This window comes from Vigna umbellata, chromosome 8, assembly GCF_029865625.1.
Source record: "Vigna umbellata cultivar VRB3 chromosome 8, Vumbellata_1.0, whole genome shotgun sequence".
Taxonomy (NCBI): Eukaryota; Viridiplantae; Streptophyta; class Magnoliopsida; order Fabales; family Fabaceae; genus Vigna; species Vigna umbellata.
The window spans coordinates 17,178,410-17,202,434 of NC_142172.1; the positions used below are offsets into that span (position 1 = coordinate 17,178,410).

General features: G+C 31.9%; 2 protein-coding genes and 1 pseudogene across 5 annotated transcripts; 1 reads left to right on the forward strand and 2 right to left on the reverse strand.

Annotated features, from left to right (window-relative positions):
- Positions 1-1,548: 1,548 nt before the first annotated feature.
- LOC124823825 (pentatricopeptide repeat-containing protein At1g80550, mitochondrial pseudogene) lies at positions 1,549-3,784 on the reverse strand (annotated as a pseudogene). Of its 3 annotated transcripts, XR_007027680.2 has the most exons (3): positions 3,679-3,784; positions 3,558-3,595; positions 1,549-2,653 (listed from the first exon to the last, which is right to left on the reverse strand). The product of XR_007027680.2 is annotated as a pentatricopeptide repeat-containing protein At1g80550, mitochondrial pseudogene, transcript variant X2 (transcript). The 3 variants fall into 3 exon arrangements; XR_015781727.1 differs by having other exon boundaries at positions 1,549-3,595; XR_015781728.1 differs by lacking the exon at positions 3,558-3,595 and having other exon boundaries at positions 3,679-3,776.
- Positions 3,785-6,570: 2,786 nt separating this feature from the next.
- LOC124823829 (calcium-dependent protein kinase 20-like) lies at positions 6,571-12,967 on the reverse strand. The gene is made up of 7 exons (XM_047296136.2): positions 11,701-12,967; positions 9,448-9,591; positions 9,218-9,370; positions 8,182-8,297; positions 7,781-7,948; positions 7,359-7,583; positions 6,571-7,287 (listed from the first exon to the last, which is right to left on the reverse strand). Exons 1-7 carry the CDS (start codon positions 12,548-12,550, stop codon positions 7,216-7,218), a joined length of 1,728 nt encoding a protein of 575 aa, XP_047152092.2. The 5' UTR covers positions 12,551-12,967; the 3' UTR covers positions 6,571-7,215.
- Positions 12,968-17,991: 5,024 nt separating this feature from the next.
- Positions 17,992-20,713, forward strand: LOC124823827 (APO protein 3, mitochondrial-like). The gene is made up of 4 exons (XM_047296134.2): positions 17,992-18,503; positions 18,917-19,313; positions 19,616-20,046; positions 20,141-20,713. Exons 2-4 carry the CDS (start codon positions 18,940-18,942, stop codon positions 20,548-20,550), a joined length of 1,215 nt encoding a protein of 404 aa, XP_047152090.2. The 5' UTR covers positions 17,992-18,503; positions 18,917-18,939; the 3' UTR covers positions 20,551-20,713.
- Positions 20,714-24,025: the final 3,312 nt, after the last annotated feature.

Genomic DNA, 24,025 nt, shown 5'->3' on the forward strand with positions numbered 1-24,025 from the left:
ACATTATTAATTCATTTTGTGCCGCGCCAAACAAGGTTAATTAAGTTAAAAAATTCCATGTAATATATTAGTTTTACGTCAGCACAGTAAGCGTACACTACGTCAGTCAATTTTAACGTAGTTTGTGAAAATTTAACAGAGATGACTTAATTAATTCAAATTTTCAAATATTTGGAACGAATTGAAATAATTTGTAAATTTATGAACCCAATTGAGACCGAAAAAAATACGATGACCAAATGAAGGTTTAAACCTTTATTTTATTTGAAAGATTTTTTCTTTTGAATTTGTTATGATCAAAGCTGGATTTACCTTAAATTTAGACAGTAAAATTTTAAGTCTAATATTCCTTTCTGACTAAAAGAAAAAGACGCATTAGTTTCCAGAGTTGTACAAATATTATCTTCTACTTCTTAAATCATACTTATAATTGCCAAGCCTTTTGCTTTTCATGTCATACCTATTTCTTGTGGTTGTGGTTCGAAACTTGTGTAGAAGAAGGTGATGCTATATTTCTCCACATTCTCTCATTGACCAAGAGTGTTATGAAGATAGTTATTAAACAAATGTGTAAGAGAATTTTTTTTTAATAATTCTGGACCTTGATTTAAATTGAATGTATTATTTTTAAATTTAAAGATTACATAGTCTCATTTTTCAACCATGTTTACAAATACAAAGTTCTTGTATTTTATATTTACTTATGCCCTGAATTTGCAAATTTTACCTGGAGCGTTTTTTCTTTTCTTGTTCTTGATCTTGTCTCAAGAATCTCAAGCTTGTATTTTCCTCGGAATTGAGTCTCGGCTTCATAAACCCATTGGAATTGCAGGGAAGACTTTATTCCTCTATTGAATGAAGCCTCCTTTTTGAGAACAAGAAAAACAAAACTAAAAGGATTAGAGACATGGACGATGATGCTTGCCATCATCTCCAAACTACATGGGAAGAAGTTCAGAGTTTTGGATTTAATCTGCAATGGCTGTAACCTCATGTTGAGAACAAAAGGTTGGAGGAAAATGTGATTACTCAAGATGGAAGAAAAGATTTTGAAAACAAAAATGACTGAAGCATATATATATATATATATATATATATATATATATATATATATATATATATATATATATATAACTCTTGAAATAACAAAAGAGAGTTGGTGAAAACAAAAAGAAGGCTTTGAAGAATGTGATTTGGATGCTGGATATGGTAAACCAAATAGTTAAGATTACCTTTTTTTGTTAAATAAACATTTAGATGATCTCATATGACTTTTTTTTATGTTAGAACTTCATGAATTGCAATATATATATTGAATAGGTACTACATTGCTACAATATATTATCTCGAGTATATTGTACAGGGTTTTCGAGTATATTGTCTTAAACAGGAGTCTTTACATACAGTTTATATGTTATAGTATGGTATGTAAATTTATATGTTCTAGTTTGAAAAAAAGTGTTAGGATATTTATCCTATTTATCGTAATTATATTGTATGAAAGTTTATCCTATTTATCATGATTATATTTTGTTAAAGTTTATCTTATTCATCATAACTATATCAGGTATAAAGTAACTTTATTTATCATTATTATATTATGTACAGAAGAAATCACAACATCTAATTGAAAAATCAACCTCTTGGGAAAGACCAATGGCTCGAATGAAAATGTTATAAACTACAACATCTAATTGGAAACCCTTCTTCGTAACCTCTTTGAACAATTTGACAGCCTTCCAAGGTTTTCCCGCTTTGCACAGAATATCCATGTAAATTATAAATGCAAGTCCTTTCTAAGACTTTTCTATCCATCTCCTCCCAGAACTCGTTGCATTTGCTCCAGCACCCCAATTTGAGCCACCCACGGAAAACCATGTTGTGGATCTTGGTGTTTCCAGTTGCCTCGACGGGAGTGTCTTTAGAGAAGACAAAGTCTTGTGCCTCGAGGACGTGCTTGTACTCGCAGAGGGCGTCTATGAGGTGGGAGAAGGAGGTGTGGTCCTTGAGGTTGAACTCTTCAAGGCGGTGGAAGGTGTCGATGGCATCTTGGACAAGATGGGCGGAAACATAGCGCTTAAATATGACACAGAATGTGGTATGGTTGGGGGAAGAGGAGGTGCGGGAGTGCATGCGGCGAATGAGGTGCCAACAGAGATCGAACTCGAAGAACTTGGCCAGGATGTCGAGCACGAGGTTGAAAGTGTCGGTGGAGTGGAGAAAGTTGCAGTGGGAGTGAGATTCCTTCACCCAATCGAAGAACTGGTTGTGGATAAGGTTTGAAATTGAAAAGGTGGAAGTAGATTTGAACGTGATGAAATCAAAATCAAACGAACGCATTTTCCTCACTGCACTTCCCTCTCAATCAAGAAAACCTCTTATTTGGACTCCAAAGTGTTGCTTTTGAAACCTCTTTTGCTAAGTTTTCCAACTCTTCCAAAGTGTTCACACTTAAAAATCTCTACCCGTTTGCACTTGGAACTGTCAAAAGGCTAACATTGTGCTCAGCGTAAAAGGCCTTCACCAGTTTCACATAATCAGGTTGGTCACAATCTTCTGCTAGAACGCAGAGCTGTGCAGCATGCTTCTCAATGATGGCTATGGGCTCACCAGGAACGGAAGCAGGTGCCTGGCTGCAACGGCTACCTCTTCACTGCATAGTAAAAGTATTTGAAACGATAAATAGAAACCAATACAGAATCTTAAACTCACCGAGGAAAAGCTACTAAAAAAAGTAGAGCAATACCCGTAATATTAGAATCATGTGAAGTTTTACAGCAGCATCTACAAGAATTATTTTCATACTAATATATAATACATTATACATTTAGTTTTCCTCACCTCCTTAATTTCTAATCAAGACTAAGAGGCAGCGCTCTCATTCAATTATTCACAAATCAAGTTAAATTGATCAGCAGTGCTTACACAAACAGTCCTTGCACATTCCTCTAACCCATTTTAATTTTTCAAAAACAACTTCCAATGATAAATGCCGCAAAAAAAAAACGCAAAAAACTGCCTGGAGCTATAGTAGACCATTGTAGATACTTCGCTTCATTCATTTTCAACACAAAGAATCATGTTAGGAGTGAATCACAGTGGAAATTATTAGAAAGTGGGTTTTTTAAGCCTAACTCAACCCCACAAAAGTGATAGTAGAAATTGCCCACTCAGAACTCGCTAGGATAGGCTCTAACCATGGCTCTGATACCATATTAGAAAGTGGGTTTTTTAAGCCTAACTCAACCCCACAAAACCGGCTTGTAGAATGAGGTTTGCACCTCACTTATATATTATAATTTGGCCTTATCTCTAGTCGATGTGGAACTTCCAACAGAAATTGGAACAAATACTCCATCCAGCTTCAACATCAAAACAAAACTCCAATTAATTAATTTAAACAACATGAACTATTTCAGTTTTAACCATCATTATGGAAAAACCGTTCTAAGGCAACAATAACATGATAGGTATTTCTACTAAATATTGAATAAAAATTAAATGGGTAGAGAGTTGCATCCACAAACAAACTAAGAAGATCGCGGACACATTGATACCCTCACATCTTTGCTTGCAAAAGACACTTTTTTGCATCCTACCAAAACAAAAACAACAATACAAATCAAATGTTATGCAAACACGTCAATACGCAAAGATATATGGCGTTTTACAACTTACAAGAAAATCCATTGGTTTTATCTTCGTCGGAAAATGAGTGAGAACGAGAGAGGAAGAGAGAGAACTTGTTGAGGAGTTAACAGAGGACCCTAGCTCTGTGCTTCTGATGTGAAAATAACAAAAGAATTGGAAATTTATATCTGAAACCATTTTTTGTCCCAGTTATCCCTTTTTATTTTAATTTTTCTAATAAATAAAAACTTCAAATTTTACTTATCTCTTGCCAATTTTAATTTCCTCATATAATTTAAAATGGTTCTTTTTGGATAAAACTAGATTTTAATGTTTATCAATATATGGTTAAATTAAATTTTAATTTTTCGAATAATTTTACTGAAATAATGAAATCCCATTATTTTACGTGAATAAATTACTCATCATAAATTTATATTTATATATAAATTTTTTTTCCATACAATGTTTATTTCTATTTTATTTTTATAATATAATTATTAACTGATTTTAAAAAATAATTATAAACTAATTTTTTAAAAGAAAACCGTTATTTTAAAATATTTTGTATAAAATTGTTACATATTTTTTTTTCTCTTTTTACTTTTTATCGTCCTGATTTTTTTATAAATTAAATCAATCAATTTATATATATTATTAATTTATAATGTAATATAATTATTTAAAAAATACAAAGAAAGACAGTGTATATGTTTACATTAATATAAATAAAATTTATATAATAAAATAAGTTGATCATTAGGTAGGTATATAGATATCTCAATTTTGAAATAAAATAAGTTCACAAACAACCTACTATTTTAAAATGTTGTATAATTTTTGGACTTTTTGCTGGCTTAATCCATGAATCAGGGCTGCTACTTCCTGCATTTTCCATTTTTTTTTTCCTGCACCCTGGTATGTTAAAATATTCTCACTTTACTCTTTATTAAAAAACATTAAAAACACTAAAACCCAAATTTCACATTCCCTTTCTTTTCTTGTGCAGTGAAATGTCTTCTACTTTCCTCCCCTTACTTCATTTTCTTCATTTACACAAAGTTTAGATTGAAAGCCAAAAAAAAAAAAATTCAAAAATGAATGTTTTGGAAAGCATTTTCAAATCTAGAAAATATAATCTGAAAGGGATGTTTTGGAACATTTTTTATATTCCAAAAGGTAATTTTCAACTTAGATTAGCCTTTTAGAACACCCATTACAAAATATTAAAAAAAAATGAAATAATCTTTCGGGAGACATTTTCTAGATATAGAAATTTTTTCTTAAACACTAATTTTGGAAATCATTTTTATATTTCGAATCCAAGAGTACTTTCCGAAACAATGATTCCATAATATAAAAGATGGTATTCGTGAATATTCCGAAAAATATTTTTAAATCCGAAAATATTTTTCAAAACATCCAAGTGTCTTTTTTTCTTTTTCTAATAACCAAACAACTTCTTTCTCATGGTTATTATTTACTAAATTTTCTTTCTCTTTCAATTTTTCACCTTCCATCCCATGTGGAGTGGAGAAGCTAATTTAAAACTAGAGTTTTTAATATTCTTTAATAAAGAATAAAATGGGAATATTATAACTTATAGTCATGAATCCTCAAATTTGAAATTGTCATATTTTTAACATATAAATATATTTTAATGTCATAAATTTGTCATAACGTACGAAAGGACTAAATTTGTGTGGGTTTTTTTTTTTTCTGCTAATCAACTAACTTATTCAATCTACTTATAACAACAAAAAATTGTAAAACATATCTTAAACATTTTAGACCTACCATTTACTCACCTCTAATTATTATATGAGGAATTAATTTTATACTGTTAATTATAATCAAATAGGTGTTTTTTAGTACCAATTTGTCCTGCCACTTCATACCAACATATTTTTAGTGAGATGATGTTATTTTGACACTATAATTTTCTTTACTATCTCTTCTTACTTTCCACTCTTTTTCTTTTAGAAATACTAAAATAGATTTTTGTTGAACTTTTTTCCATTTATAGGGAGAGACTATAATTTTCTTTACTATCTTAAACATTGTTGAACTGTTTAAAAAAAAATACTTCACATAAAATACTATTCTATTTTCATGCCATTCAAGAATATATATTTTTCATCTGCAAGATTCAAACAAGAAAACTTATTCTAGATATTTAATTTCAGGCACTGTAATAATCAATTTCTCTTAGGTTAATCGATATTAAGAAAGACACGAACTTGACTAAAAAAATGATATTACACATTTAGGCCTTGTAGTTCAAAATTATTTATTTTAATTCTTAAAAATCTCATTTTTAATTATTTGTAATCGTACATATCATTTTAAATCTCATCTATTTCCTAGCATTTAAATTCAGATGAGAACTAAATTAAAGTAATTAGAATAACGTACGAAAGGACTAAATTTATAAATGTTAAAACATAGAACCAAAAAGAAAAATGATACTTGAACAACCATTTTTGACAACATTTAGACACGCGCACACGTGTCAAAATCTGAGTGGTCCAGTTGGAAAAATTAAATGAAAATGGACCACTCAGATTTTGACACGTGTGCGCGTGTCTAAATGTTGTCAAAAATGGTTGTTCAAGTGTCATTTTCCAACCAGAAATTTGAAGCTTGTTCAGCTAAAAGACCAAGTAATTAAGAAAGTAGTTAGTCTAAAATAATATTGTATTCTCGTGTATTTCCTTTTGCTCGATGTTATGATGTTGAAATATTGAATCTATATTGAATCTATTGTGGAGGGAAACCTGCTTCAGCCAAGTGAGTTAATTGGATGATCCAGCACACTAAGGACATAAAAGTTAAAAGTTAAAAGTTAAAAGTTAAAAGCTAAACCAAATGAAAGAAAGGAAAGGGTGGTGTACAGCTTTTGTTGTGCTCCAAATTCATCTCTTGATTCTCATCAAACTCATCCACTTGTATCATTGGGCAAAAATAGGAAGTTACAGAAGAACAAAAATTTACTGATTGTGTATACACTTAAAGTGAAGCATCCTTAAACCAAAGGTACAGATAAGTTGGCTCTCTATACACGAATGCAAACAGGGTACATGAGTTGATACAACATGGTTTGAGAGTGACTGAAAGATGGCATGGCTTTAAAGACTCAAGAGCTTCACAGCTGGAAGAACATTCATATCTCTCGTAAATGCATGCCCTTCAACATTGCTTTCGGAAATTTGTCACCAATTTGATGTAGAGTGCGAACCGGCATTCTAACATCATTAGATCACATGCTGAAAAATCGTTCTACCATCCATTTACCCCCACAAAAGGGTTACAGATTCAACGGGAAAAACTGTGATCTGTTGCTTTAGGTTATATGTTCAGCAAAAAAATGATTTGTAAATACATAAACACTGCTTATCATGCCATTCAAGCTTCCTCTCCTTGAAGCTCAAACATTTTTTCTAAGTGCATGCATGTACTTACATAACCTGGCGTCTGCAAGAGATTATGCTAGCTGTGAGAGTGAGATTGTTTATCAAGTTCTCATGTTGCAAGATCAATAGATCACAAAATGCTTGAAGGGGTCCATAGTTTTACTCATGATGTCTAAAATCCCTTTTTGCCAAATCCAGTGTCTTGCATCATGGCAACAAACTCACTGTAATCAATGCGTCCATCCTGAAAACAGTGCAGAATACAAGTCAAATAAAGAAAACAAAAAACTAAACCACTGGAATGCAATATATTACATTATCCTGGTCAATTTCACGTATTATCTCATCCAGGTGATAATCCTGCAAGCCAAACTGTTCGCAGGCTTGTTGGAGCTCATCCGGTGTAATGTATCCACTCCCATCTTTGTCAAAGTATGTGAATGCTGCATATAGATGATCTTCCTTCTGGATCTTGTTTAGGTGTACCATAGCTGCTATGAATTCACCGTAGTCTATGGTACCACTGTTATCAACGTCTGCCTGCATTATATAAATAAGAAAGCAAAAAGATTGATTTGATGAATTACTTAATTAAATCAATCATTGAATCGAGCGCATTAGTTCATGAATAGTCCAATTGTATTCAAACGAATCAAACTACAACCAGTCACAGGTCCTTTAGTACACGAAACAGTAGCACATTGAGCGGCCAATTTGGATTGCAGGCAAGCACTTACCGCTTGCATTAACCAAGCAATTTCAGAATCCTTAAGAACAGAACCCACTCTCTCCAAACCATTTTTCAGTTCCTCAAGAGTGATCTGTCCGCTATTATCTGTGTCTATCATCCTGAACATTTCTTTCAGTCCTGCAATTTCTTCCTCCGACAAACTTTCAGCAATTACCTGACAAGGGATAATACAGCAAGTCAAACAACTGCTTGAATGGAGCAATTATCTACAACTGGCAAAATGTTCAATATTATCGACATTATTCAAATGCCCGAGGCTTAATCAGCTAGACTATTATTAGCAATATATATAGTGAATGATAACGTTATATGGAAAATTAATAAAATAAGCTAGTTCTCGAGCACCTGCAATGTATTTCTATTCTCAAATAAATAGTGGATACTCACTCGAATGGCTATTTTTTTTAGCTTATTCATTGCAGAGAACTGCTTCAAACGACTCAAGACAGCAGAGTCAAGTGGCTTATCAGGAGCAACGCCTCCGACTTGCACCCATGGATGGCCTGCATATCATCAACCTTAGCTTGTGTATTTGTATATTTACAAATGATAATGAATATGCATCAATTTTGAAACAGAATAAATTACGATTCGTATTGAAAATAATCAGATGAATGATTATTGTGTCCAGAAATTGAATTGAATAAATAGATCACGATGCTTCATTTTGTGTCACTTCGAGAAACCATTATCAGTGCCTCAGCATAAAATTATACGTCTTGAAAACTTTTTCCTTTCCTAATATACTTGATATAGTGGTTATTTCCATAAATTTTTCACAACACAAAGTTTGAAAGTTATATTGTTTACTCGTATTTATTTTATTATAATAATATTGTCAAGCAGTTTTAATATAATTTTTGAGAGAAGAAAATGTAGTGATTCAATCATAAATATCTTTAATATATTTCTAATTTCAAAATTATATTTATGCAGTACAGAGTTTCCATGTATTAGTGTGAGAAATAAAACAGAGGCATTCCAACAGAAAGCACCATATGTGAAGTAGGGTACTATTTCATCTGAAAAATCAAAATCAGAAAATCTCCACTGACAAGGCAAATTTCAAAATTTTGGTTTAATTTCTGAATATTGTGGTAATGTCTATTCGGTAGGAGCAATTTGAAATTCATGTCAATACTTCTCATTCCGAAAAGGGAGGGGAGGGAAAAGCGGACAGGTCAAGCTTTTTTGTTTTATTATAGGAAAGGAGACAGTTTATCATCATAATAGCTGCTAGTTTATAGTAAGTAGTTCTTGATCATATAGTCTGTCTACATGAATGAAAATTGTTAAAAAAGAAAATCCTAAGAACTAGACAATCTATAAAATTATTTGAAATTGATCTCTAAGAACAAAAGGGTGAGAAAACTTTTCCAAAATAAATCAAGCCCAGTAGCATCAACGAGACATGCATACTCACAAAGAACTTCATGTGCTGTCAGCCGCTTTTTAGGGTCCCTTACAAGCATCCTTCGAACAAGATCCTTTGCGCTTTCAGATATGCTTGGCCAGGGTTCAGAAACAAAGTCAAGCTCTCCTTTCAAAACTTGCTCAAATATTCCCTGTTCCGTTTCTGATCCATATACCAAACATATCAGGCATTTATGAGCAAGTATAGCATGATAAAATTAAACGGTATAGCATTCTCACCATCCCAAAATGGGGGAACTCCACTGAGTAAAATATAGATGATCACCCCAGCACTCCAAACATCACATTCTGGACCATAGTTCTTCCGCAAAACTTCAGGGGCCACATAGTACGGGCTCCCAACCACATCAGTGAATGTTTCACCTGAAGTTATGAACATTTTCTTAATCTGAATTTGGAAAGGCCAAATCCCAAATAAAAGGCGGAAGAAAAAGAGAGGCATAGTTAAACGAAATGGAGTCCCTCCTAGTAAGTTAAGAGAACACATCTTTGATGAGGTAGCACTATAACAGGATGTCCTACATGCATGAGATGACTTAAACATCTAAAATGCACCCACCATACAAACCCCTGCAGTACACTCGCACACTAATTCAGTATTTAGCTAACATGGTCAGCAAATCATCCACCATCTTTCTCCACTAAAGAATTCTATAAATATAGACCCTATTACCCGACGTGCACAACTGTTAAACATATTCTTTCGTTTTTGCTTGTATAACTCATTTTTATTGCTGCTCGCGTGTATGATTCTTTAACTTCTTAGTAAACAACCTGTTGAGTTGATTTTGTAAAATACACATCTATGCATTAGCAGATCAGTCTTCCCTCTGTATATCTAAACTAGCAAATTTCAAATTGGCTTTCCTCCTCGAGTCTCAATCAGTCTAAGGGAAGACAAACAGATTCTCTTCCCTTTAATTAACATAAAGTAGCCATAGTAATGTCCTGACATAAGCTAAAGAAAATTACTAATAGACTTAGCAGTAGTTCAGAAGAATAATTACTTTATCTAAAGCATTAATTTTGGAAATAAAAGTCAATGTAACTACGAATAAAGTGTAGAAAAAACGTGAGAGTCAAAACATCAAAAGGCTTGAATTGGCAGTGTTAAAGTATCAAGAGGAAAATGTTCATGAAAACAAATGCCCACACGGAAGAGGAGAGAAAAAAGAACCATGTCTTTACTCTATATTAGTAGTAGACAAGAAAGAGGAGAAAGCAAACGTGTTCGAAATTCCAAATTAACATAATTACCTGTGCAAAAAGAAAATAATCGATTTCCAGATTCAATAGCAAACAGAACCGGAAACCACATACCATCCTAAACAAAAACAATGCACAAAAGTAACTGATAAATTTGCTCATTTATGACACTAGAAACATGTATCTCAATCCAATCACATGGATAATTCTCTTAGATCAAAGCCGTTTGTTTTCTATCGTTTCAAATTCCTTTATTCGGGTAGCACAGTACATATTTGAGCAAGTACAATTAATAGATCGCTAGATGTCTCTCCCAGCACTTCATGATCATAATAAACTTCAATACTATTAAGATGGCGTTGCTAATAGCTTCTACAGAGCTTATTTAAACTTATGACATAGTAAAAAGTTTTTCTTACTTAACTAAGCTTGTGAATAAGGTCAGCTTAAATGAATTTCTCAATAAATAAGTATTCACAGAAGAAAAAAAAATAAAAAGATAAATAAATCAAGATTTCTTCATAAATTAAAATGAACTTGCATACCGACTATTGTTGGTATAAGTGATAATGGATTCGACCTCCTATTAAGGTTTCGAGTCTTAATATTTTGATAGAATAAACATAGTTGAGCAGGGAGACTCTCCTAAAAATGGTGAGTCGAGTTCTCCCTTAGGGATTACTCATTTTCAAAACCAGTTGATACTGCATATCATTAACATAACTACCCAGAAAAATTAACTTACATACTTTCAACTTTTTTAAATGCTTTAGGATTATTGTACTTCTCTTCAAAGCCGAATTTCATAAGTTGATCTTAGCTCATACCAAAAGTTTAATATATTTTACTTATTTTTTTTAATAACTAGTTATTGAGGAATTTATCCAAACTAAACTGAAGCTATTACGTAATAAGTTGTTACGGAATTTAGTCAACTATTTACATTTAAGGACAAAACTTAGATAATTTTAGTATTAATCTCTGATAAAGTTTGGAGTTTCAATAACCTTTGTAAATCATCATGATCTGATGCGAATAATCCACTAGATATATCTGTTACTAATATCTACTAGAAAATTTGACTGAGCATGTAAAAGAGGGTCTAACAAATCATAATTATTTTCATCTATGTAACATTTAAGTTAGACCTTCATTATACCAACATGAAACTAACTTTAATAAAACAAAAATACTTCCTAGATGTAAATTTTGTCTCTAAAACTTTGATTCTTAACACCAAGGATCCACTTAGAAAAGGGGGAATACCTGGTCTAAAGAACACGGAGAGTCCAAAATCAATGGTCTTAAGGGGAGACTCTTCCTGCTGATTCATGAACAAAAAATTCTCGGGCTTCAAATCCCTGTGCATGACCCCAAGAGAGTGACAAGCCTCCACCACACTAACAATCAACCTAGCAAGTTCTGCGGCCTTCTTCTCGGTGTAATGCCCCCTCTGTATGATCCTGTCAAAGAGCTCTCCTCCAGCGCAGAGCTCCATCACGAGGTGCACCGCAACGGCGTCCTCGTATGCCCCAACGATCTGAACCACGTTGGGGTGCCCCGCCAAGTGGTGCATGATCTGAATCTCCCTCCTCACATCCTCCACATCCTCTTGCGTCGTCAACTTCCGCTTCGCGATGGACTTGCACGCGAAGTCCTTGTTCGTCCCCTTTTGCACGCACAGAAACGTCGTCCCGAATTGCCCCTGCCCCAGCTTCCTCCCCAAGCTGAAGAACTCCTTCATGTTCTCTGTTTTTCGACCCAGCACGGACTCGACTTGTAATCCCATACTGGACACCCGTTTCACGTGCGTGGGTTTCTTAGCCTTGTCGCCGGGATTCGACTCGGTGTGGCTCGACGCCGGCTTCTCGTGGTCCAGCGGCTGGGGCATTTTGACCGGCTCGGGCGGCGTGTTCTGCACTCGGCTCGGAGGATCCGCTGGTTTTGAAGGGGCGGGTTCCGAGGCTTTCTGGGCGTCCGGTACCGGAGTCGAGGTTTTGGTCTCGGCGGAAGGAGGCGGAAGGCGGGACTCCGGCGGGCGCGTCTTCCACACCGCCGCCGAAACGGACTGGAGGAAGCCGTTACCGACGTTCGGTCCCACGCAGTTGTTGCCCATCGGAGTAGAGAGTTCTTTCACCAACGCGCGAGTTTCCACTCTGGCCCCGACGACGCCATCACCGATGTTGTAATCGCGAGGGAAAACATAGCGTTACTTATTCAAACTCCGAGATCTATCTCCTAGCGAATGCGAAATCCTAATTTCTGCTCTATTCGAACTCCAAGATCTATCTCCCACGGAAAACGATCATCGAGTTTGAAGATTTTACAATTTCGGATTTACACATTCGAGATTGGCGTTGGTGCGTGGATCAAATATCTCAAATGCAAATGGAGAGGTTAATTTGATGAATCGGAATTCAGAATGGCGAGAATGGTGTTTGTTTGGGAGAAATTGGTGATGGAGATGGAGAACTGAGTGATGAGTCGAAGATGAAAATGGCGTGAGATTGGAATTCAGAAAAAGGAGAATTCAAATCAGAACGTGGCCATCACGTACCTTGGTGAGAATGAAGAGAAAATCCAGATCGCATGCATGCATGTAATAATGAACAATGCATGCTTGCTTTTGAGTTTTTCCTTTTCTTTCTTTTGTTTCAAGTGTAAAATAATCATTTTAATAGTGCAAGCCAATTTTTTTCTCTTAATAATAAAATAATTTATTCTAGGTGTACATAGAATATATATGTTTAATATTAATAAATCAGCACCTCAATTAATCCTTCTTATTAAGTAAATTTTTTATATTTTTTAAATAGTATTAATTTTTTAAAGAGAATTTAGAATATTTTACCATAAAATATATAATTTGAATAGATAATTTAGGAATTGAAGTTCAATAAATTTACGGATTATTTTGACCACTTAAATAAATATATCTAAATTTTGTCAAAAAAAATTGAAATGTCCATAATTTATCTTTTTTTATATATTTATTTTTGTTGTTCATAAATTCTTTTCTTAGACTCAATTTATGTAAGTAATATTTTTTCATTGATATTGATAGAAGACTTTTCTAAGTTAAAATCAACCGTGTTTATTTTTAATTGTTACTGTCCATTAACAATGTTATCTCTGGATTGTATTTAGTTAAGAGTATTTTAATATTGTACTAACTTTTTTTGTAATAAAATAGTTTATTGTGGATAATATTTAAGAGTAATATAAAGTACAACAAAATATATTTTTAATATATTAAATGCGGACATATATAATAGTTCGTGAATGAATCCTTTTCATGAAAGTAAAAATTTTAAATATATGGATGAAGAAGTTTTAGATGGTATTTATTTGAGAGAATTTGAAATATTCTATCATAAAACTCCTTTAAAAATCGTCTATCCACTTGATGTTCTGTGTTTATTAAAAGAGAATTAAAAATAAAAAATAATAATAAATATTTTTAAGTTTATAATTAAATTTTGAATAAAATTAATTTTAAAATTAATTTATAAGTTTAGAAAAGTGAATATATTTATAAAACTAGAAATAGTAGACTTTATAAAACTATAAAGGATAAAACATGTAAAATAAAGTAATTTCTATAAAGAATACATATTTGACTCGTTAAAAATATAAATTAATATATGAATAAACTGATGTAAAGTGAATTGTTACACTCATCTAATCAATGCATTAACAAAATCGTTCAATATGTGTTTGTTAGACTCGTTTAATCAGTATATGGACACATTTGTCTAATATGTATTATTAGACTCATTTAATTAATATATAGACAAACTTGTGTAACGCATATTACAAGACTCTCATAACTATATAATGGATAGAGTCGGCTAATGTCTATTAATAGATTAATCTAATATGTGTATGAACAGACTCATCTAACGTATATTGTTATATTGGTGTAATCAATGTATGTACAAACTCGTCTAATGTGTGTTACAAGACTCGTCTGATCAATGTATGGACATACTTGTCTAATGTGTATTCTTATACTTATTTAATTAATGTATGAAATAATTCATCTAATATATTTTATTATACTCATCTAATAAGTATATGGACAAACTCGTCTAATGTGTATTGTTGGACCTGTGTAATGCTTTTTGCTTTACTCATCTAATCAATGTATGAATAAACTCGTATACTGTGTATTGCAAGATTCATCTAAGTAGTAAACGAACATACTTGTATAATGTTTATTAGTAGATTCGTCTAATTTATATGCTGAAAGACTTGTCTATTGTATATATTGTTAGAGTTGTCTAATGAATATATGAATGATTTGTCTAATGTGTATTGTTAAACTCATTTAATCAATGGCATTCTCGTCTAATTTTTTTTTACTTTGTTCATTTACTGAGTATATTTTCAAACTTGTCTAATAATTTTTGTTATACTCGTCTAATTAATGTATGAAATGACTTGCATAATATTTATTGTTCTACTTTTCTAATTATTGTTTGCATAATCTTGTGTATTTTTTCTTGTACTTTATTATTCTAATTAGTTGTGGGAAGACTAATCTGATGTATATTATTACACTCGTCTAATCAATACATCAATAAACTCACCTAATATATATTATTAAACTTGTTTAATCAGTATATAAATAAACTCATATAATGTGTATTATTAGACTCATTTAATAAGTGTATACTTAGATTCATGTAATGTGTATTACAAGATTTGTCTTATTAGTAAGTGGACAACTAATGTGTATTAATAAACTCGCCTAATTTGTATAAAGACAAATTTGTCTAATGTATACTGTTAGACTTGTCTAATCAATGTATAAACATACTTGTTTTATTGTTTGTTGCTAGAATCGTTTAATTAGTGTATGGACACAGTCGTTCAATCAATGTATCTACAAACTCATTTATTTATATTATAAGACTTGTTTAACCAGTGAATAGACAAACTCGTTTAATGTGTATTAATAGTTTTGTATAATTTGCATATGGAGAAACAAACTTGTGCAATATATATTGTCATACTTGTCTTATCAGTGTATAAACATACTTTAGTGTTTATTGCTAGACTTATTTAATTAACACTAGTAAACAAACAGTTTTTTAACTCACACATTACGTTTCGGTTTCAAAAAAACTGAAGCATATCAAAACGTGACGACAATTTCGTAATTTTTGCGAAATTATATGTCTTAATTCAATTGGAACTGATGCCTTACGAGTATACTGCCTTTGTTCTCCCATCAATTGGGGCAAAAAACCTTGTTTTCGCTCTACAAATCAGACTTTTCATCTGACAGCTTTTTCAAAACAGGCCTATTGTCTCTGTTCTATGAAGAACCGAGGCAGTATGTCCTGCCAAAAGCCGAGAACCTTTGTATCTAAATGTTTCAAATCCATTTTGTCAATCTCTACTACCTCGATTCCATTCGAACCGATGTCATAAGCCCTTTGTGCCTCAGTTTAACTGCGAACCGATGCCTATAGTTAGAAATATTTTCAAATTTTGCCATTTATAATTTTATTTTGATTTTTTTCTAAAAGGTTTACGCATCAGTTGTCTTTAGAACCGAGGTAGAAGGGTCTTATTGCCTCTGTTTTCTACTTAACTGAGGTAATAACCTCTTCAATAGTTAAAATTCAGAAATGTAAAACAGTAACCACTCTTGAGGGGAAGTATTAGTGATGATAAAGCAAGGCTTCATACCTTATCCAACCCTTTTATTCTCCCCTTCCACAACCTTCTCACCACCACCATCCTCCACTTGCGCCAGTCAAACTCAACCTCAGACTCACCTGCACACGCAAACCCTCTTTAACATGATGTCGGAGGAGTACAAATTCTCCGACGATAAAAGCCACAAGGCGCAAGATTGGCTCTCCAAGATCCTCTGGGATTCCGCTTTGCTTGAGGGAGGCGACATCCGGCTCACAGTGGTTGGGCGAGACAACCTAAGAGTCGGTTCTTCGCGGAGAAGCTTCGCTGCGACAATGCAGTGTCACACTCGATGGAGATCAGCGACTGTGACGACGTGGAAGTGTATGTGGAAGTTGTGGTTTTGATGCACTATGAGGATCTCAAGGCTAGGTTGTGTTCCATGAGTGATGGGGTTCCTTAAATTTTGAGCTTGCTTTCATTTTGACGTTCATTGTTTTATACATTCTTTTTGTTCTTGGTTCTTGACTGTAATTGGTTTTATATTCTTACTCTACTTGCGTTATTTTGTAGGTATCAATAGTAATCATGTTTGGTCTTGGGGTTGTGTCATTAGATCATCTATTACAAATTCATGACTCTACAACTGAAGTTCTTCAAAAAGTATCATCGGATACATCTATTACAGCTAAAACATCTTCTTGAACCTAATAAATGGTGTTCTACAAGCAAAAGATGACAAATATCTTAGGGAAATGAAAGTTTTATTATCCAAATTACTTAAAGAGAAATAAAAAATAAATTTTGACGAAAAAAAAATACCTCATACTGCCTCGGTTCAAAGGAACCAAGGCAATAGACCTCGTAGGTAATTTTTTTTTTAAAAAAATATTATATTAAATAGCTTTAACCGTCTTAGTTGCATTTGAATTGAGGCGAAAGCATACCCTTTTTTTTTGTCTCGGTTTAGAACCGAGACAAAAAGCCTACCATTTTTGTCTCGCTTGTATATACCTCGATTCGTCAACTCTTGCGTATAGACAAAAATAACTGATGTCGTTTCTTTTTACTGTACTAGTGTAATATGAACAGACTCGTGTAATGGGTATTTCTAGACTCCTATAATCAATGTGTGGAGTAATTCATCTAATATTTTTTTCTACACTTGTTTAGTAATTGTATGAACATATTCATATGTATATTGTTAAACTTGTATAATCCATACATCGATAAAGTCATTCAATATTTTTCTTATACTCGTTTAATCAATATAGGCTTAAAGTTGTCTAATAAATATATGAAATACCTTATTTAATATTTTTATTATAATAATTTAATTAATATATAGGCAAACTCATTTATTATGTATTGTTATATTTGCTTAATAACTTTTATTGTAATTAATGTTTACATATACTAATGATAAATAGATTTTTTTATTAAATAATATTAGTTTAATTTTTACACAACCATAAATCTATATAATAATTTAGTAATAATAACAAATATATCTTTTCATTGATAATTATTTTTAAGATAAAACTATTACATGAGTAAATACTTTTATTATTAATAATTCTATATTATTTTTTAAAAAATATTATTTTAAGACATAAAACTAAAATATGTTTTTTCTAAATTTAATTTTAATATATGAGAAAATAATTAAAAATCATAAAATGATAAAATACCATTATCTGATCAGTTTCAAATGTGAAAGGTTCTTTTAAATCAGGAAATATTGAAACAGATATTGTAGTTAAAACATGCTTTAATTATACAACAAAATAAAATATATAAGGGAGGTGGAGTTAAAAATTATGGAAGTGCATGAAGTAAAATAAATATAGAGGTGGTGCAAGGAGCAACATAAATGGGTTGGGCTAGCCCAAACCCTAACTTCATCTTTTCAACGTGTCTCCTCCTTCGCCTACACAGGTCCAAGGACACAACATCCACTAACGGCTGCACCTCCCTGACCAGCCAAGTTCTCCGGCAACGCCGGAGCCATCACAGCCCTCGAAACTTGAGCCACCGTCGTTTCTGCCAGCGGCTCCATCTTCTCCTTCACCCTTCACCGAGAACACCACAGTGCAACCTGGAGGTCGCCGCCGCGACAGCGACGAGTCCAACGTCGGTCTTCCGCCACAGTCAAGATGCCAGTCGCACGCGAACAGTACTGATCCCACTTCTCAAGCTCGCTGGTGGCGCGATGCTTACCATTCGCGACAGACACCGCTCCTTCCGCCGCGTTGCCTTCCATAGTCACTCACGCTTTCTCCTTTCTTTTCCTCCCACCATTTGTACTTTGATTGGGCTCACAGGGCATCAATGTCCGTGAAATTGGAGAAAGCAACATCAACACCAAAACGACAGAAACTTGCAAGAGTGAACTAGTGAACCACACAATTGTTACCTAGGTGCGTTTTTGCATAAATCGTGACCTAGAAATAAGTGAATGTTGGTTGCCCCAAAAGCTGCATGATTAAATGGTTTCGATCGAAGCATGTGAATAATAATTGCTTGTTGATTGAGTTTACAATTTTCATGATCTAAGTAGGTTATATGTATGAAGTTAACTGCTGAAGCTCATATTTGTGTGGGTGTTTTTTTCCTAGCTGCAGTCATGATTCTGTTCCATGTGTAACTTCAGCCGTAAGGTTTGGATTTAACAATCTTCTGTTTTGTTGGAAAGCCAACATGAAAACGTTAAATCATAATGCATGTTTTTTCAACAAATTGGATTTTACTTATAAAAACATAAAATAAATAATTACCACAAATTTTCAGTTTGCATACAGTATATATAAATTTGTCCATGAATACCTAGCAGGTATCCTCTTCTAATGAGCAGTGATGCTGCCAAGACATGTTCAAACTCTTGGTGATCTCCTCGAGAGAGTTAAACTAGTTCGTTTTTCAAAACTCAGAGGTATACATGGAGATTTTTGTCTTTGGTACTCCACTCTGTCGACTTGCAGTGAGATGCCAAAAAAGCTCAACAAGTTTGAGCGGAAACCGCTAGTGACAAGTTTTAACGAGCTTAAGCGAGAAGCTAGACTGAAGAGAAAGGAGAGACAAAAGGTGCATGAGACTGTATTACAACCTCCTGAAAATGGCATGCTGGTTAAGAATCTGATTCCTGTTGCTCATGAAGTTTTTGCTGCCAGATGTGAACTATTATCCTGTGTTTCAAGACTTGTCAACTATACTGCTATTTATGTATGCAGGTAGTGCTGTAACCCTGGTATTTTTCTTTGTGGTTGTTTAAGCATTTAGCATTTTTTCCTACAAAACTTCCATTCAAGTACGGTAGAATCCAATCAGAAGTATTTTTCTTTTTCTGGTGTTTTTGGAATTGACTTGTATTTTTAACTTGTCAACTAAGTAATATTATACCATTTTTCAATGCATTCTGGGTTTTAGAAGAATTCATAATGTGAACAAGATTTATAACATGAATAATGTTAAAATGATTCATCACTTGGTTTAAATGTGCATTATTGTTGCTTTAATGTTAGATGCTTTGCAGCTTATGTGGAGAAGTTCATGTTGGTCATCCGCCACATAAAATTAAAACATGTGATGTTAGAGGAAGCCCTTCAAGCAAAGAACATAGTTGGGTCAAAGGTGGTGTTGAACATGTTCTGCCACTTGTAGAATCATTTCATCTGTATGATAGAATAGGGAGGGCTGTTTCACATAATGAAATGCTTGAAGTCGACCGAATTCCAGCAATTGTGGAATTGTGTGTCCAGGCAGGTTTTGACATACCAGAATACCCTACCAGGAGAAGGATCTTCCCTGTTTACTGTGTTGCTGGTAGGATTATAGATTTTGAGAAAAGATTTCCGAAAGAAATGTCTCTTGGGGCAAATATAGAAGCACATGGATTTTGGCATAAGAAAAAGAAGTTCAATAAAGACACAAATTCCATGGTGATGCATTCTGACGATATCCAAGGTTTTTTGGAAACAAATACTTTTTTCTTTTCCCAGACATTACTAACGTTGTATCCTTTGTTAACTGTATTGACTATGTGCTTGCTTCTGTGCAGCTATTGCTGTTCTGGGCATGAAAGACTGGGAAAAAATGTGCACAGGAGCTTCAAAACTTATGGAGAAGTATGATGTCCAAACTTGTGGATATTGTCCAGAGGTACAAGTGGGGCCCAAAGGTCATAGAGTTCGAAATTGTCAAGCTTTCAAACACCAGATGAGGGATGGACAACATGCATGGCAGAAGGCAACAATTAATGATCTTGCACCTCCAGTGTGTGTATATCACATTCGAGATCAGCAAGGAAATAAACCTTTGGTAAATGAGTTGAAAAGGTACTACGGTATGCTGCCAGCAGTGGTTGAGCTATTTGCTCAGGCTGGAGCACCGGTTGGAAAGAATTATGCATCTATGATGAGGGAAGATGTTGCAATCCCTGAAATGGATGAGGAAAAGTGGGTTGTTTAAATCATTGGATTCAGTGACTTCTTATGCATGGACACAACACAATAGAACATTTCTTAATCATGTGTTACCACTCTTTTTGTAAGAATTTGTATCAAGACATATAATATAATATCTCAAGCTAAAGCAAATCAATCTTATATTTAGGGTCTAATTTGTATAAGTATATATGTTTTCGGTTTTCTTTTCCCCCCACCAAATATATTACATTAAGTTAGCCTAACTATGTTACAACTCAAAATCAAAATACATAATGTAAGAAGTTTTGCAATCATCCATATAAATGCTATGGATGGAAGTTGAATACAAGAAACACACAGCAGAACACAGACACAAAACATATCTTTTTTAATACGTATGTGTATGTCACGTATGTCAAAGGTTCATCTTTTGCTTCTCACTTTTAATTATTTTCTAATCAATAAAAAAATATTCTTGATAATCAGACAGACATCACTGTCGCGATTAAGTGTGAAACTATCACGGTCTTTAAGAATTATGACCTTTTCATTTGTATTGTGAAAAGATTGTAGTATTAAATACAAGTCCAACTGATAAAAAAAAATTACAACAAATTTCTACATACTACCACATTTAGTCAAAGTCGTTGATTTTTTTCCTCAAATGTTGTTCGTATCATTTCCAACTTTTGAAAATACTTTTCTCATGTTAAGACTTATAGGCAAGTTTTGCAAAATCAATCTTTAATGAAATGTTTCAATTTTAATTTGATTTAAACTATAAAGTATTCATATTCATAGTCTATACATATGATTAATTTTTTCAATAATTATTCTATAAAACATAACTCAAAATCATTTACGTCCAAATTAAACATATACAACTAAAATTAATCCGATTCAATTTAGGTTAATTTATTTGACCTAATATAATATTTTTTTTAACTAGAAGGCCATTTTTATATCTATAGCGAAAACAAAGGTAGGCTAAAACCTAAAAAGAAATTATATTAATAAGAGGTAACACGTGGAAGCAAAAATGGAAAATTGTTGTGCCATGTGTCAGAGATTTTAAGGTGGTGGCTTCTGCATTATTTAATGACAACTTTAGTTGTCCTCCACACATTTTCTTTAAACTTATGACATTTTTTTAAAACACTTATAACTACATATTTTTGCCATTAATAATAATAATAATAATAAAATAAATAAATAAATAATGATACACACATGCTAAACTCTTAAAAGATATATTTAAATAACATAATAAATCGACAGTTTTGAATATAATTGATTTTATTATGATAAATATTAATTGAAGTTTTCATATATTTACTATAATAAGCCTTATTAGTTTTATGTCGTACAATTTTGATTTCTCTATTTTATTCGGTTCGTGCGATTTTGATTCTATTTTTAAATAATAAAGACATTTAGTCACCTATTTCATATAATTCATAATTTTGGTCAAATCCAAATTTTTCCTACATTTATTTGAATAAATTTTCATGTAAAAACTTTTACTGAGAAAACTAAGAAAAATAAAATAAAATAAAATAATTTTTTGATAGACTAAAATTCATTTGTACTCAATTTAAAATAATTATTTTTAGACAAGTTAAAACTTTTACAAATTAGTTTGTATAACCTAATTTTGACAAGTTAATTAGTTTATTTATTTTTCTTAGTTGTTTTTTAGAAGTCCTTAAAACAATTTTAATATTTTGCCTTGATCATAGTCTTAAATCTAAAAATAAAATTCAGCATTTATAAATAAACACTTTAACTTAAACACATAACATAATGAAGTTTTACATTTAAATTTTAAAATATTATATTAGAGATGATATCATGAATAAACTTGACTAAATAATTTGTACGAAAGAAATAAGAATTGTTTTGTTAAGAAATAAACTTTAAAATTAATTTAATTTTATAAAATTGATTTATAAAATAATATATATTATAAATTGATTTTATTTATAATAAATGTAAAATTTCTAATATATTAAAATAAAAAATAGTTTGATATTTAAATGAATGGACAACAATGGAGTGTATAGTGTGCAATTCTTTATCTCACCATGACACTTTTTACGAGTCAACGTCATCTTCATCTTTCATTATTTTCCCTCTGATTTAGGGCACCGCCCCTTCAACTTTTCATTTCATTGTTTTTATATATATATATATATTTATTATTATTATTATTATTATTATTATTATCATTATTATTATTATTATTATTATTATTATTATTATTATTATTATTATTTTCTCTAAACCACTACTCTTGTCATTTATAAGATTTCAGATAACTGATATTAATACCCTTTTTATACTCTTTTCGGAATAATTTCAACTTTTCAAACAATGCCTATACTATATTATATTTTTTATGGTTTTTTCTTCAGTATATTATAATTAGAGTCGGAAATAACCGAAGTAGAACTTAGAGTATATAGAGGACAAAAAGATTAAAAAAAAATTGAAAAGAGATTGAAAAATAGGAAATATTATCATTCCCTTTTTTGGTATATAAGAATGAAAAATGATGGAATTTATGTAGTTACTATTTTAAATTCATTTGAAATGAATATTGAATAAGACATCGATTATAACTCATGTTCTTCCTCTAGATTTTTCAAATTTGCTTCCCATGAAACAATTTGTTTACTATTTATTGTGAATTAATAATTATTTGTTTAGAAAAAATTCAATACCACACAGATGGTTGTAACATTGACCAAACAAACTTATAAAAAACATCTTTAATTTATCATAACCTACATGATTTAAAGATTTATTATTTTACATACAATATAGACAATAAGATTTAAGTTTGAAACTTTGTAGAAACTATCTAAAGTTTTCATTATTAAATTTATCTACTTGTACATTTTTAAACTATAAAACAATAATTTGCTAATGGAATAGTATGAATTTTAACTTTTGACATTTAAGTTGGAATCTTTTATTTAATGACGATGTGGAAATAGTTGAATTGAGAGTAATGAGAATTATCTCTAAGAATTGGACTAGGATTTGGGATTTGTATTATTAGACCTACTAAACTATAATTTAATTTTAGTGATTATTTCTAATTAATTCATATTAATTACAAGTGGAAAATGAAGCTGGTTAATATTGTATTCATACAACTATAGGACACACCTGAAGAACTTCTAGAAATAAATAATTGTACTTCTGCCTTGGTACCACGGAAATTTCAAACACTATTCTTAATAATTTATTATGATAATTAATGTGTATGCATGCCTTATCCTCATAGTGCATTATTAACTCCAATAACTTGTGATTCTTAATTTTCCCTTTTTTCACATTAAAATAATACACTATCATTATTTGATTAGACATTCAACTTAGCTTGAAATCATAGTTTAATGTTTATAGGTACAGATTCTCATTTGATGAAAAAAAAGCAAAAAAAAAAAAAAAACTATCACACTTAATTATTGTGGTTACATTTTTTACCTTATATCTTAACTCCAATAAAA

Excerpts from the sequence above, each read along its gene's own strand:
- LOC124823829 (XM_047296136.2), bottom strand. The coding sequence starts at position 12,550 with ATGGGCAACAACTGCGTGGGACCGAACGTCGGTAACGGCTTCCTCCAG. Across the intron at positions 8,298-9,217 it reads GACAGCACATGAAGTTCTTT|GCCATCCATGGGTGCAAGTC; the intron begins GTGAGTATGCAT and ends GATGATATGCAG. Across the intron at positions 7,949-8,181 it reads TAAAAAAAATAGCCATTCGA|GTAATTGCTGAAAGTTTGTC; the intron begins GTGAGTATCCAC and ends ATCCCTTGTCAG.
- LOC124823827 (XM_047296134.2), top strand. The coding sequence starts at position 18,940 with ATGCTGCCAAGACATGTTCAAACTCTTGGTGATCTCCTCGAGAGAGTT. Across the intron at positions 19,314-19,615 it reads ACTGCTATTTATGTATGCAG|CTTATGTGGAGAAGTTCATG; the intron begins GTAGTGCTGTAA and ends GATGCTTTGCAG. Across the intron at positions 20,047-20,140 it reads GCATTCTGACGATATCCAAG|CTATTGCTGTTCTGGGCATG; the intron begins GTTTTTTGGAAA and ends GCTTCTGTGCAG.